The sequence below is a fragment of the Corythoichthys intestinalis genome, chromosome 15 (assembly GCF_030265065.1).
Source record: "Corythoichthys intestinalis isolate RoL2023-P3 chromosome 15, ASM3026506v1, whole genome shotgun sequence".
Lineage (NCBI taxonomy): Eukaryota > Metazoa > Chordata > Actinopteri > Syngnathiformes > Syngnathidae > Corythoichthys > Corythoichthys intestinalis.
In genome coordinates, this window is record NC_080409.1 from 3,191,868 (window position 1) to 3,206,147 (window position 14,280).

The 14,280-nt window shown below is 40.7% G+C and overlaps 1 protein-coding gene across 4 annotated transcripts in view; it reads right to left on the minus strand.

Annotated features, from left to right (window-relative positions):
• Positions 1-4,364: 4,364 nt before the first annotated feature.
• setd3 (SET domain containing 3, actin histidine methyltransferase) overlaps positions 4,365-14,280 on the minus strand; it is a 188,662-nt gene continuing 178,746 nt past the window's right edge. Inside the window, exons 14-15 of one of the 4 annotated variants that reach the window (XM_057859667.1) lie at positions 13,892-14,049; positions 4,365-5,064 (exon numbers count right to left, since the gene is read on the minus strand). In XM_057859667.1, coding sequence (XP_057715650.1) covers positions 4,846-5,064; positions 13,892-14,049 — 377 coding nt within the window. In that variant the 3' untranslated portion in view covers positions 4,365-4,845. The remainder of the gene's footprint in view (positions 5,065-13,891; positions 14,050-14,280) is intronic. The other 3 variants (XM_057859670.1, XM_057859668.1, XM_057859669.1) reach the window with 3 other exon arrangements.

Sequence of the window (14,280 nt, forward strand, 5' to 3'; positions counted from 1 at the left end):
CATTGTTAGATGCTTGTGAGCTAATTGGCTAGTGCTACTGCTCAAATGGACACGTGTGTGTACATGTTATGTTATTTTGTGATTTATGCAAGTTATTGACACATTGCCTTGTTATTTTCAGTTTTACAAAAATACAAGAAACGTGCTCCTGTCAAAAAGAGATGACTTCAGTAAAGCCCATGCAACTTTGCCACACCGTCTGATTTCTTTTTGGAACTTATGTTCGCTATCTGTCAAATTGTGTACTCACACACATTGAGGACAGAATAGGGCTACTAGTTTATTTTTTGATTGAAAATTTTACAAATTTTATTAAAACGAAAACATTAAGAGGCGTTTTAATATAACATTTCTATAACTTGTACTAATATTCATCTTTTAAGAACTACAAGTCTTTCTATCCATGGATCACTTTAACAGAATGTTAATAATGTCAATGCCATCTTGTTGATTTATTGTTATCATAAACAAATACAGTCCTTATGTACCGTATGTTGAATGTATATATCCATCTTATCTTTCCATTCCAACAATAATTTACAGAAAAATATGGCATATTTTATAGATGGTTTGAATTGCGATTAATTGCGATTAATTACGATTAATTAATTTTTAAGCTGTAATTAACTCGATTAAAAATTTTAATCGTTTGACAGCCCTAATTAAAAGTGCCAAAAACCAACTCCTCTCTCTGCTCCTTGTGTTCTGACACCCCGAGGCGAATGAACCATAAAACTTATTGAACCCAGAACCTCTTACAGTCCATTAGTCCAAATTAGAATCGATAAGAGAGTCGATAAAGAATCGAATCACTAAGCAATATCGATAATGGAATCGGAATCGTAAAAATCATAAATTCCCATCCCTATTCATCAGTGCACCCACAAAACAATTCCTTCGAGGGTATTAGAATAAATTACAATGTGTCAATAAAAGGAGCAGAACGAAAGAGCACAATGAGAGGCTAAGGGATCTCTCTCTCTCCTTTTCTGGGAAAAGGTTTTGTCTCAATTTGTGTCATTTTCTGTCTTTTCCTGGGGAATATTGTACAAAAGTAGGATTAAGAATTAAAGGATAATCATGAAGCCGCGGCTTGACTTGGCCTGATTGGCTTATTCTTGGATTAATAGGTTGCACGTTTGCTTTTTCCAAGATGAAATTGATTCAAGCCAGGTGTGGATGTTTTTGAATAAATGCGTACCTAAACCCTAAAGTTTACCAGGGAGGTCAGTAGGGCTAGTTGCTAGCTACGCTCAGTCGCCACTGATACAGTGGTGCAAATAAGTATTTAGTCAACCACTAATTGTGCAAGTTCTCCCACTTGAAAATATTAGAGAGGCCTGTCATTGTCAACATGGGTAAACCTCAAACATGAGAGACAGAATGTGGGAAAAAAAACCTGAAAATCAAATTGTTTGATTTTTAAATAATTTATTTGCAAATCATGGTTGATAAGTATTTGGTCAATCACAAAAGTTCATTTCAATCCTTTTTTATGTACCCTTTGTTGGCAATAACAGAGGCCAAACGTTTTCTCTAATCTTCACAAGCTTTTCACACACTGTTGCTGGTATTTTGGCCCATTCCTCCATGCAGAGCTCCTCGAGAGCAGTGATGTTTTGGGGCTGTCGTTGGGCAACACGGACTTTCAACTCCCTCCTCACCCCGTGGCGTCAAAATGATAACAAGAACAGGGAGCAAAAATCTCAGAACCAAATGGGGGGACCTAGTGAATGACCTACAGAGAGCTAGGACCACAGTAACAAAGGCTACTATCAGTAACACAATGCACCGCCAGGGACTCAAATCCTGCACTGCCAGACGTGTCCCCCTGCTGAAGAAAGTACACGTCCAGGCCCGTCTGCGGTTTGCTACAGAGCATTTGGATGATCCAGAAGAGGACTGGAAGAATGTGTTATGGTCAGATGAAACCAAGATAGAACATTTTGGTAGAAACAAAGGTTCCCTTGTTTGGAGGAAAAAGAATACTGAATTGCACCATACCCACTGTGAAGCATGGGAGTGGAAACATCATGCTTTGGGGCTGTTTTTCTGCAAAGGGACCAGGACGACTGATCAGTGTAAAGGAAAGAATGAATGGGGCCATGTATCGAGAGATTTTTAGTGAAAATCTCCTTCCATCAGCAAGGGCATTGAAGATGAGACGTGGCTGGGTCTTTCAGCATGGCAATGATCCCAAACACACAGCCAAGGAAACAAACGGGTGGCTTCGTAAGAAGCATTTCAAGGGCCTGGAGTGGCCTAGCCAGTCTCCAGGTCTCAACCCCATAGAAAATCTGCGGAGGGAGTTGAAAGTCCGTGTTGCCCAACGACAGCCCCAAAACATCATTGCTCTAGAGGAGCTCTGCATGGAGGAATGGGCCAAAATACCAGCAACAGTGTGTGAAAAGCTTGTGAAGAGTTACAGAAAACGTTTGGCCTCTGTTATTGCCAACAAAGGGTACATAACAAAGTATTGAGATGAACTTTTGGTATTGACCAAATACTTATTTTCCACCGTGATTTGCAAATAAATTATTTAAAAATCAAACTATGTGATTTTTTTTTTTTTTTCCACAGTCTGTCTCTCATGGTTGAGGTTTATCCATGTTGACAATTACGGGCCTCTCTAATATTTTCAAGTGGGAGAACTTGCACAATTAGTGGTTGACTAAATACTTATTTGCCCCACTGTACTTGTTCAGAATCAGATGTGTATGGAAACACAGTTTTTCTGGTAGGTACAGTGCCTTGCAAAAGTATTCGGCCCCCTTGAACCTTGCAACCTTCCGCCACATTTCAGGCTTCAAACATAAAGATATAAAATTTTAATTTTTTGCCAAGAATCAACAACAAGTGGGACACAATCGTGAAGTGGAACAAAATTTATTGGATAACTTTTTTAACAAATAAAAAACTGAAAAGTGGGGCGTGCAATATTATTCGGCCCCCTTGCGTTAATACTTTGTAGCGCCACCTTTTGCTCCAATTACAGCTGCAAGTCGCTTGGGGTATGTTTCTATCAGTTTTGCACATCGAGAGACTGACATTCTTGCCCATTCTTCCTTGCAAAACAGCTCGAGCTCAGTGAGGTTGGATGGAGAGTGTTTTTGAACAGCAGTCTTCAGCTCTTTCCACAGATTCTCGATTGGATTCAGGTCTGGACTTTGACTTGGCCATTCTAACACCTGGATACGTTTATTTTTTAACCATTCCATTGTAGATTTGGCTTTATGTTTTGGATCATTGTCCTGTTGGAAGATAAATCTCCGTCCCAGTCTCAGGTCTTGTGCAGATACCAACAGGTTTTCTTCCAAAATGTTCCTGTATTTGGCTGCATCCATCTTCCCGTCAATTTTAACCATCTTCCCTGTCCCTGCTGAAGAAAAGCAGGCCCAAATCATGATGCTGCCACCACCAAGTTTGACAGTGGGGATGGTGTGTTCAGGGTGATGAGCTGTGTTGCTTTTACGCCAAACATATCGTTTTGCATCATGGCCAAAAAGTTCAATTTTGGTTTCATCTGACCAGAGCACCTTCTTCCACATGTTTGGTGTGTCTCCCAGGTGGCTTGTGGCAAACTTTAAACGAGACTTTTTATGGATATCTTTGAGAAATGGCTTTCTTCTTGCCACTCTTCCATAAAGGCCAGATTTGTGCAGTGTACGACTGATTGTTGTCCTATGGACAGACTCTCCCACCTCAAGCTGTAGATCTCTGCAGTTCATCCAGAGTGATCATGGGCCTCTTGGCTGCATCTCTGATCAGTTTTCTCCTTGTTTGAGAAGAAAGTTTGGAAGGACGGCCGGGTCTTGGTAGATTTGCAGTGGTCTGATGCTCCTTCCATTTCAATATGATGGCTTGCACAGTGCTCCTTGAGATGTTTAAAGCTTGGGAAATCTTTTTGTATCCAAATCCGGCTTTAAACTTCTCCACAACAGTATCTCGGACCTGCCTGGTGTGTTCCTTGGTTTTCATAATGCTCTCTGCACTTCAAACAGAACTCTGAGACTATCACAGAGCAGGTGCATTTATACGGAGACTTGATTACAAACAGGTGGATTCTATTTATCATCATCGGTCATTTAGGACAACATTGGATCATTCAGAGATCCTCACTGAACTTCTGGAGTGAGTTTGCTGCACTGAAAGTAAAGGGGCCGAATAATATTGCACGTCCCACTTTTCAGTTTTTTATTTGTTAAAAAAGTTTATATTATCCAATAAATGTTGTTCCACTTCACGATTGTGTCCCACTTGTTGTTGATTCTTGACAAAAAATATAAATTTCATATCTTTATGTTTGAAGCCTGAAATGTGGCGAAAGGTTGCAAGATTCAAGGGGGCCGAATACTTTTGCAAGGCACTGTACGTTTAGATCGTCCGGAATGACCGATATTTACGGACGTAATCCCTTATCCTGGGTTTATGCAATACCCCACTGTTTACAGCGAAATTCTAACAAAAAAAAAAAAATACATCAAAAAAATAATCTTGGCATATAAGGTTACATTTTAACATTGAACCCCTTGTTTGGCAGTAGCTTCACAATTCTTCCATCGTGCGTTGGGTGGTTTATGCTTTAATTTTATTCCAAGATGTCAGAATATAAAAAGAAACTTCATTTGTATCATAATAAATACTACAGACTGTAGCAGTCTTAGCAGTGTTTATTCACCAAATGTTGGCTTTACAATTTTTCATGTTTGAATGAGATATTCGTAGGTTCTTTATCATTCCGGGTCGCATCATCGTTATTGCTAAACTACACGTCTTTTCTTGCACTGAGTATCAATTAGCCTTCATTTCCGTTGTCTCTATTCAGAGATACAGTACTTCTCCAGCTCAAGCATGATCAGAACCATTGCAATTCGTATCCTTACGGGAAGCAAAGCCACAACAAGGCAAAGGTAAGCTCTCTGCTATGTTTTTTTCAAAATGTGCATGCTGCGCTTGTCCGCTGGCCAAACATTTGAGCAGGATCTGCTTTTCAGCTAGACGCAGGTTGATTGCCGCACGGGCATGAGGCGATAGATCTGGTTGCTGTAGCATGGCACGGTCCTCCTGAAATAATAAAACAAGAATGATTGTAAATCAGACATTTTTATGTTAACGATCATGACTTCATACTGTCCCTCCAGAAATAAATGATTACAGATTTTCAAGGCATTACCTGGAAATCAAAACAGTCTGGAATACAGGGCATGGTTCAGAATATTACATTTTAACTGTAGTTTCCATCCAAACTGTAGTATATTAGTGCATGCCACTGGCCCTGCTCTTCATAATAAAATAAATGGTATTACAGTGATCCCTCGGGACCTCGCGGTTCACGTTTTGCGGATTCAGTGCATTGCCTGGTTTTAAAAAGTATTCATGAAAAAATAAAAATGAAAAAATAAGTGTTGTTTCACTTTGAAGCGCAGGAGACATTGTTTCGCAGCAAGGCAGACATGACTCAGGGGCTTTGTAGATACTCATACAAACTGTGTGTTCCTGCTGTTTGAGTGACACATTAGAGCACCAAGTGAGCACCCTTATAGCCTCTGCAACCGATGAGACAGAGTGGCTTCATCCCTTGAGCTGATTGGCTATGCACGACGGACGGGTGCAGCAACAAAAGTGCCCCCCCCCCCCCCTTTTTTTTTTATCTCTCCTTGGTCATCAGGCCCCCCACATGGTGTCAACTGGAAATACAATTAGCACCAACATGTTCATTGTTTAGTGTAGGAGTGTAATGTATTGTTTGTTACTGTGTGTTCTAAATACAGTACATTAAAACTGTTCAGACCAATAAGACACTCAGATTCCCATTCTCCGTGTCAAGCAGCTGAACAGGAAAGGTTTAACAATTTTTTTACCCAAAAGTGGAGAAATATTTCCGCGCCAAACACCTCGGAGGGGATATTCTGCATTTTTCTTCACCATTTTTACACGGTTTGAGAATACCCATAGCCCGCTACAAACCTCCAACACCTCACGAGGAGTTTTAACAACTTTTAGCCACAAATGGAGCACTCTATCCCCTCCAAACACCTCCTGGACCAATGCCATCATTTTCATTGGTACTTTTTACCATTTTTACCCGTTTTGAGAGCACCTATAGGCTGCTGCATACCTCCAAAATATCTCGGGAAATTTAAATATATTTTCAAATATTTTCAAAACCAAAGCCGCTAGTGACCTAAAATCAAAACAGGCACCTCTCTTAGGCATATTTGAGTCTCCATGAGCAGCGGCATAAACAAATTCAAAGTCGTTCCCTACAAAAATCCCGATTACTTATTTCTATATAATTATAACAAAACTTAAAAACTTAAAATTATAAAAATTAATTACTATAAAATTAGCTATACAATTCTCAGATTTTAAGCAAAGATCTTAAAGTTGAAAACTCGTCTAAATAAATGTTTAAATCCCGGAATTTCTATAGATATGATCGTAAAACAGTCTGGATTCTTGGTTAAAAGCAAAAAAACGGGGAGCAATTCATTTTACGTAAATATTTCAAGATAAAGTTATGCACATTTTTGGTGAAATTTTATATTAAAACTAGAAACTGCAATTTCTGGCAAAATTACTATGGGGCTTTGCTGTGGGGGGATACAGAACTTAGCTGCGCCCAGGTTGATTTGGGGACATTTCAGGGACAATATCAACTTCCTGTTGATTTGGCGGACACATACTGTTGAAATCTGGCCACTTCCTGTTGATTTGGGGACATTTCAGGGGCACATTCAGTTGACATCGAGTCACTTTCTGGTCATTTGGGGACATTTCTTATTGATTTTAAGACAATTCCTGTTGATTTGGGGACAGTTCTGGGACAATATCAGGTGACTTCCCGTTGATTTGGGGGACAATACTGTCTGGCCACTTCCTGTCTATTTGGGACATTTCTGGGACATGTCCTGGTGATATCAGGTCAATGTAAATGCCATTAGAAATAAAAGGAAATTTTGGACATACACGGCCTTCAATGGCATGGACTTACATATGCGTCATTGGAATCCAGGTACATTGGTTTAAAAAAAAAAATTGACATGGCCTTCAATGGCATCAGTGTACATGGTCGTCAATGCCAGTGTAATCTGATTACCTTTTTCAGTAACGAGTAATCTAATGCGTTCATTTTTCTACACCAGTAATCTGATTAAAGTTAGTTTCCTTAGTGTCTATGCGTTATCTGATTAAAGTTAGTTTCCTTAGTGTCTCTGCGTTACTATTTTTTCATTGCCTCATAACGTATGTAGAACGAAGAATATTGTAGTCATGTACGAAGAGCATTTTGAATAGAAAATGCTAACATAAAAGGTTTCTGGTACGTGTTTCCATGACAACCTCTTAGCTATTTCCTGTTTTGGTCTCGCGTCACATGTGCTGTGGGACTGAAGGCGTGGGCCAGGCGGGTGGACATTCGAGCCGAGTGTTAAGACGTTGCGAGGGAAAGTTGATCTGTGGATATCCATGAATGAAGATGAGTATTTTTCCTTCATTCTGGAGGGTATCAGCAAAAGGTTGGACCCCCTACATGTGCGGCTGTTTCGTAGCTTTGCCGTAGCAACGACGGGCAGTCATCGCTCCAAGTTGGCAAGCTTTTGTTTACATCATATGCGTGTTGCACATTTATGCCGTGAGGTGATGTGTTCGTTTAGCATCTGAGGGATGTGTTGTAAGTCCGATTGAGTGTAAAGTGCTTAGTTGCCGCCACGTTTTGTGGCCAAATTGACCGCGTGTGCGTTGAGAAGAATACGTTCGGGTTGTGCATGCGCATCCGCGCCCGCCAACACCTTTGCAATTTTGTGCAGTCAGTTTGCATTATTTTACATTGGCACTGATATGCTGTTAACCATAACCCAAAATTCAGAAGTTTTGACATTAGGCTTAATCTTAGAGTTAGCGGGGTTTAATTGGTCGGTGGAGTTGATTTCAACAAATTCCAAGCAGTTTGTCAGATATTTGTTAGTTTCAGAGCTCTGGAGTGGCTAAGCTAGCACAAAATTCTGATATTCCCCTTTAAATTCAATCATCGGAAAGTCAATTACATGTGATGACATTTTTCTGTTGTCATTCTTATGTTGAGGCGGCAAAGGGAGAAAAATGGTAAAAAGTAACTGATAGATTACTTTTAAAGTAACTTAGTTACTTTGATAATGTGGTAAAGTAATCAGTAAAGTAACTAGATTACTTTTTTGAGGCGTAATCAGTAATCAGTAATTAAATTACTTTTTCAAGTAATCTGTGACAACACTGGTCAATGCAATGTAAATGCAATCGGAAATGAATGGGAAATTTGGACGTTCATGGCTGTCAGTGACATATCATTAAGAATAATTGGGACAGTTTTTGGCAAATTTCTCGGTAAGCATAATTTTTTTTCGAAATTCTGTATACAAATTTTATGCCCCTCACCCTCTTGGAATTTTTGATGTCCAAATTATATGATTTGGTCAAAAATAGTAGGACTACATACATTTAGATCCCCCCCCCCCCCCCCCCCCCCCGAAAAAGCGGTATTTACGGGCGAACGGAAAATTTTTCAGGGTCATTTGAAAAGTCCTGAATTGCGCGAAAATTCTGGTTGTTTCGATATTTGAACGGTGCCGATCGGTCAAATGGCTCGGCTGCGCTGTGCGCCGAAACAAAAAAGAAGGAATTTTACTATATGGGCCTTTGCAATGCAAAACCCCATTTACACTGCTGGCCAAATGTATTGGCACCACTGCAATTCTGTCAGATAATGCTCAATTTCTCCCAGAAAATGATTGCAATGACAAATGCTTTGGTAGTAATATCTTCATTTATTTTGCCTGCAATGAAAAAACACAAACGACAATGAAAAAAAAAAATTAAATCATTATCATTTCACACGACACTCCAAAAAATGGGCCGGACACAAAAGTATTGGCACCCTAAGCCTAATACTTGGTAGCACAACCTTTAGACAAAATTCCTGCAAGCAACCGCTTCCTGTATCCAGCAATGTGTTTCTTGCAATGCTCTGCCATTTTCAGATCTCTCCACAGGTGTTTTATGGGATTCAGGTCTGGACTCATTGCTGGACACTTTAGAAGTCTCCAGTGCTTTCTCTCAACCTATTTTTTAGTGCTTTTTGAAGTGTGTTTTGGATCATTGTCCTGCTGGAAGACCCATGACCTCTGAGGGAGACCCAGCTTTCTAACACTGGGCCCAACATTATGCTGCAAAATTTGTTGGTCGTCTTCAGACTTCATAATGCCATGCACACAGTCAAGCAGTCCAGTGCCAGAGGCAGCAAAGCAACCCCAAAACATCAGGGAACCTCCGCCATGTTTGACTGTGAGGACCGTGTTCTTTTTTTTCAAGGCCTCACTTTTTTCCCCTGTAAACCCTATGTTGATGCCTTTTCCCAAAAACACTACTTTTGTCTCATCTGACCAGAGAACATTCTTCCAAAACGTTTATAGCTTTTTCAGTTAAGTTATGGCAAACTCCAGCCTGGCTTTCTTATGTGTCTTGGTCAGAAGTGGGGTCTTCCTGGGAATCCTACCATCGAGTCCTTTTTCATTCAGACGCCAACGGATAGTACTGGTTGACACTGATGTACCCTTGGACTGCAGGACAGCTTGAACTTGTTTGGATGTTAGTCAAGGTTCTTTATCCATCATCCGCACAATCTTTCGTTGAAATCTCTTGTCTTTTCGTCTCTCGTCTCTGCTCAAATTTTTCTTTTGAGCATTATCTGACAATATTGCAGTGGTGGCGATACGTTTGGCCAGCAATGTAATTACCTTGAATCCTCGACCAAATCACTTGAGACACTCCTACCTGCTTATATCCACTAAAACATTTGTCCGGTTTCAGTTTCTACCTAAATCCGGCATTAGAATGCAGCGTGTGTTTGAGTTTATCGCAGTGAAAGCTGTCACGATGCTCTGCCTGGCCCGCCCCCTAAGGGAAGCAGTGTCTGTAGGTGCGGTCTCGTCAACTGATAGTGAAGTCTATGACGCATGTATTGTTACTGAACCCTACTTCGCGCAGTTTTTCCATTTTTCGCGGGGGGGGGGGGGGGGGGGGGGTGTTGATCCCCATTAACCGCAAAAAATAAGGGATCACTGTATTGCTTTTACCAAAAGACTGCCGTTTAGTATACTGTAATTATTCCATTTAATGCAATGTTCTGCACTTTACTCCCCCTGCGATACATGCACTCAACTAATGTTTACAATATCCAGGTCAAGTGGATAGCGTGCATTTATTTTGAACATTCCACTCATACTCATTGTATGATGAAATGTTTTGCACTTAGGGTTGCTAATAAACTTGCCTAACACTAGAACTACCAGGAGGTTTTGATACCTCCTAAAATTACCAAGGGTGTCCCATTTTGGGACACCCTGGGATCCGCCCCCAAGCCGAGCCCATCTCTACCCCTTGGCCCACCTCCGCGCCCACCCCTTGGCCCACCCCTCGGCCCACCCACCACTAGGCCCACCCCTCTGCCCACCCCTCGGCCCACCCCTTGGCCCTTCAAACGAAGCGATAAGGAGTAGGGGTAAGGGGAAGGGCTTGAAACATCAGCAAGTAAAGAGAAAACAGCCTACTCAAGAAAGTTTTCCCCCAACCTCCTCCTCTGCTAATGGCTCAATTTACGAGCAAAGACAAAGCAGCCAGCGGAGGCCTCAGAATTGTGACACAAATAAAACGCCATACAAAGCAGCCTCACTCTGGAAGGTTTCGCCCTTATTTTTGCATTCAAACACATTTTGCTTTCGCTCAAGTGACTTTTGTTTTTGATTGAAACATCAGCCCTAAGAATTGGGACACCTCTTTTGCAAGTAAAGAGAAAGCAGCCTACTCAAGAAAGTTTCCCCCCCAACCCCCTCCTCTGCTAATGGCTCAATTTACGAGCAAAGACAAAGCAGCCAGCGGAGGCCTCAGAATTGTGACACAAATAAAACTCCATACAAAGCAGCCTCACTCTGGAAGGTTTCGCCCTTACTTTTGCATTCAAACACATTTTGCTTTCGCTTAAGTGACTTTTGTTTTTGATTGAAACATCAGCCCTAAGAATTAGGACACCTCTTTTGCAAGTAAAGAGAAAGCAGCCTACTCAAGAAAGTTTCCCCCCAACCCCCTCCTCTGCTAATGGCTCAATTTACGAGCAAAGACAAAGCAGCCAGCGGAGGCCTCAGAATTGTGACACAAATAAAACTCCATACAAAGCAGCCTCACTCTGGAAGGTTTCGCCCTTACTTTTGCATTCAAACACATTTTGCTTTCGCTCAAGTGACTTTTGTTTCTGATTGAAAATATATACTTTGATTGAAGGAACTTTTTCTTTGGAACTGACTAAGAAATAAACAAATCTACCAACAAATTTATCAACCAACAGTAGGCTTTCAAAGCTGTGATTGATTTCAATAAAATATAAAAACATATCAAAAGCAAAACAAATACAACAATTTCTTTGGCTGTCTTTATTTTGAGGCTACTTTTGCATTCAAACATTTTGCTTTCATTCAAGTGACTTTTGTCACGCAAAGAGAACAAGCTTCGTCAGCAGCCCCTCACACCCAGTCCCAGTAAAAGAGCCAAGTGTCAAGTTAGAGTTGAATGCTCACAGAACTCTGCAAACGGCAATTGTGTTCACTGCTACAGGTACACCTGTGGCAAATGCAAGAAGGAGCCGGCATTGGAGTGCCAACCCTGTTATGACAGCCCAGACAGAATACGTCAGCACCACCGCTGAGACACCATGTATTTTGCATGATGACTGTAATGAAAAGATAAAGAAATTATAAAATTCTTGTGTTGGTATCTTTATTTTGCTTTTGATATGTTTTTATATTTTATTAGAATCACTCACAACTTTGAGGTTGATAAGTTTGTAACTAGATTTGTTTATTTCTTGGTCAAGCCAAAACAAAAAGTTCCTTCAATCAAAATATATATTTTCAATCGAGAAAAAAAAAAGTCACTTGAAAGCAAAGCAAAATGTGTTTGAATGCAAAAGTAAGGGCGAAACCTTTGCAAGTCAGGCTGCTTTTTCTTTACTTGCAATTCCGCTGTTCGTTGTGGAAGGTTGTTGGGGGGGAATTTTCAGCCATTATCAGTGAATGGGGGATGGGCGTCATGCTACTTTCAGACACTGTTACTTCTTACTTGACAATAAACTGCTAAACTTCTGAGGAGTTTTTTAACAGTAGTATAATAATTCTAATTCATTCGGATGTATTTGTTTGAATACCCTCTACATGTTAAAAAACATTTTTGAAAAGATCAGTTAACAATTTGCTGTGGATATACATAGATATTCAGAAATACTACAACTAAGCACACCAAGCAACAGTGGTAACAAGAAGTTTAGTTTAGTTTGGTTTCAAATTCAATGTAATATTTACACCATTGTATGAAACCTGAATGACAGCTTGTTTCTGAACCAAGAGTGGTATTTACTAGTATTGCATATTTTTTTCCAGCCATTTCATGTGAGGTGCTTTTCTTGTTACCACTGTTGCTTGGTGTAAGGGGTAGGGCTTGAAACATCAGCAAGTAAAGAGAAAACAGCCTACTCAAGAAAGTTTTCCCCCAACCTCCTCCTCTGCTAATGGCTCAATTTACGAGCAAAGACAAAGCAGCCAGCGGAGGCCTCAGAATTGTGACACAAATAATCCTTATCGCTTCGTTTGAAGGGCCAAGGGGTGGGCCGAGGGGTGGGCCAAGGGGTGGGCCAAGGGGTGGGCCAGGAGGTGGGCCAAGGGGTAGAAATGAGATGGGCTTGTCGGAGGATCTCCTTATAAGGCTGTCCCAAAATGGGACACCCTTGGGGATGATCCTAGGTTGTCCCAAAATGGGACACCCATGGTAATTCTAGTGCTAAAAGTGAAACAGACAATATTGGTTTGATCTTATAGGCACATTAGCCACGTTTACATGCAGACTTTTATTCATACCGATTCAAATCATTCCGAATGGAAATTTCAGATCAGCTGTTTACATGTCACTTCATCTATTCCGATCCAGCGTTTACATGTGTCTGCCTTTATTCCGAAAGGACGTTTGACAACTGCCGTCTGACATGCGCAGATTAATCAAAACAAAGCGTCACGTTGCAAAACATGGAGATCGATCGTCAGAGTGCTGCTGTTTTGCTCTTTTGCTTTGTAGTAGCCAGTTTTCAGCGTTTTCCACCGGTTTCTAATCTGGTCAACGCTCCGGTCTATTCCGGCTTCGTGTAACCTCTCGTGAACTTTTTTAAATAGTTCACTGTTCCTCATTTTACGCCCGTCTAAGCAAGCAATTATATTCAATTCTTTTAAAGTTTGAATTAAATACAAACTTTCCGCCGGACTCCAATTAGGTGCGCTGTGCTTGGAAGCCATGTTGCAAGTGACATTACTTACGTCACCAAGTGACGTCACCACGTCAGTACGGAGCATGTGCAGAAAGAACGCAACCAGACACCATTCCGCTTCCCTGTTTACATGATATAATTTTACTTCTAATCGGTTTGGGAAAAGGAATATTCCACCCCGTGAAACGGAATGAAATTCCATTCGGTTTGGGCCTGTTCATTCCGAATGAGGTGTTTATATGGAACACATTTATTCGGTTTGAACATCTAAACCGATTGTAATTGGAATATTTGGCTCCATGTAAACGTGGCTAATGTTTTGCAGATGATTCTTTCTTACATCATTATGGCACGAATGTTGCCTTATAACTGTTCATTTTGGTTTGTTTTTATTTCATGCCTGTCAGAAAAAAAAAAAAAAACATTTCGGGCTGCGGAATCAATAATTGCTCTCCATAGAATCAATATTGTTGTCTGTATGTGGAATAAATGCTTTTTGGCCACTGTTTCCAGGGTGGACTACTTATATTGTGCATTGAATAATACAATTCTGACCTCAGAAGTAGTCCTGTAGTTCTTGAGCAGCAGGGCAACTCTGGTCTCCAGGAAAGTCCACAATTTGATTTCATTCTCCCAGCTAACTGGGAACTCACGTTTACTCAGGTTTAAGATCTTATTGATGGAGTCTTCCACAAGGGAGTCTTTCAGTTCTTCTGTGAGAAAACATGAAAACATCTGAGAGAAAAATTCCTACTCATGAAGAAATGTAATGCATGGTTTAGTACTCCTGATTTTGCAGCAAGAATGTTCTAAAAACTGTTTTCTGTGTGTGAGTTATCGATTTAAAAAAAATCAAAAAAATCTGGTACTTCTTGTATAAGTCTGGGGTTTCAATCTCAGCTCTTGCCTAACCGTGACGCAAACAGTCTACAGCCTTGAGCACC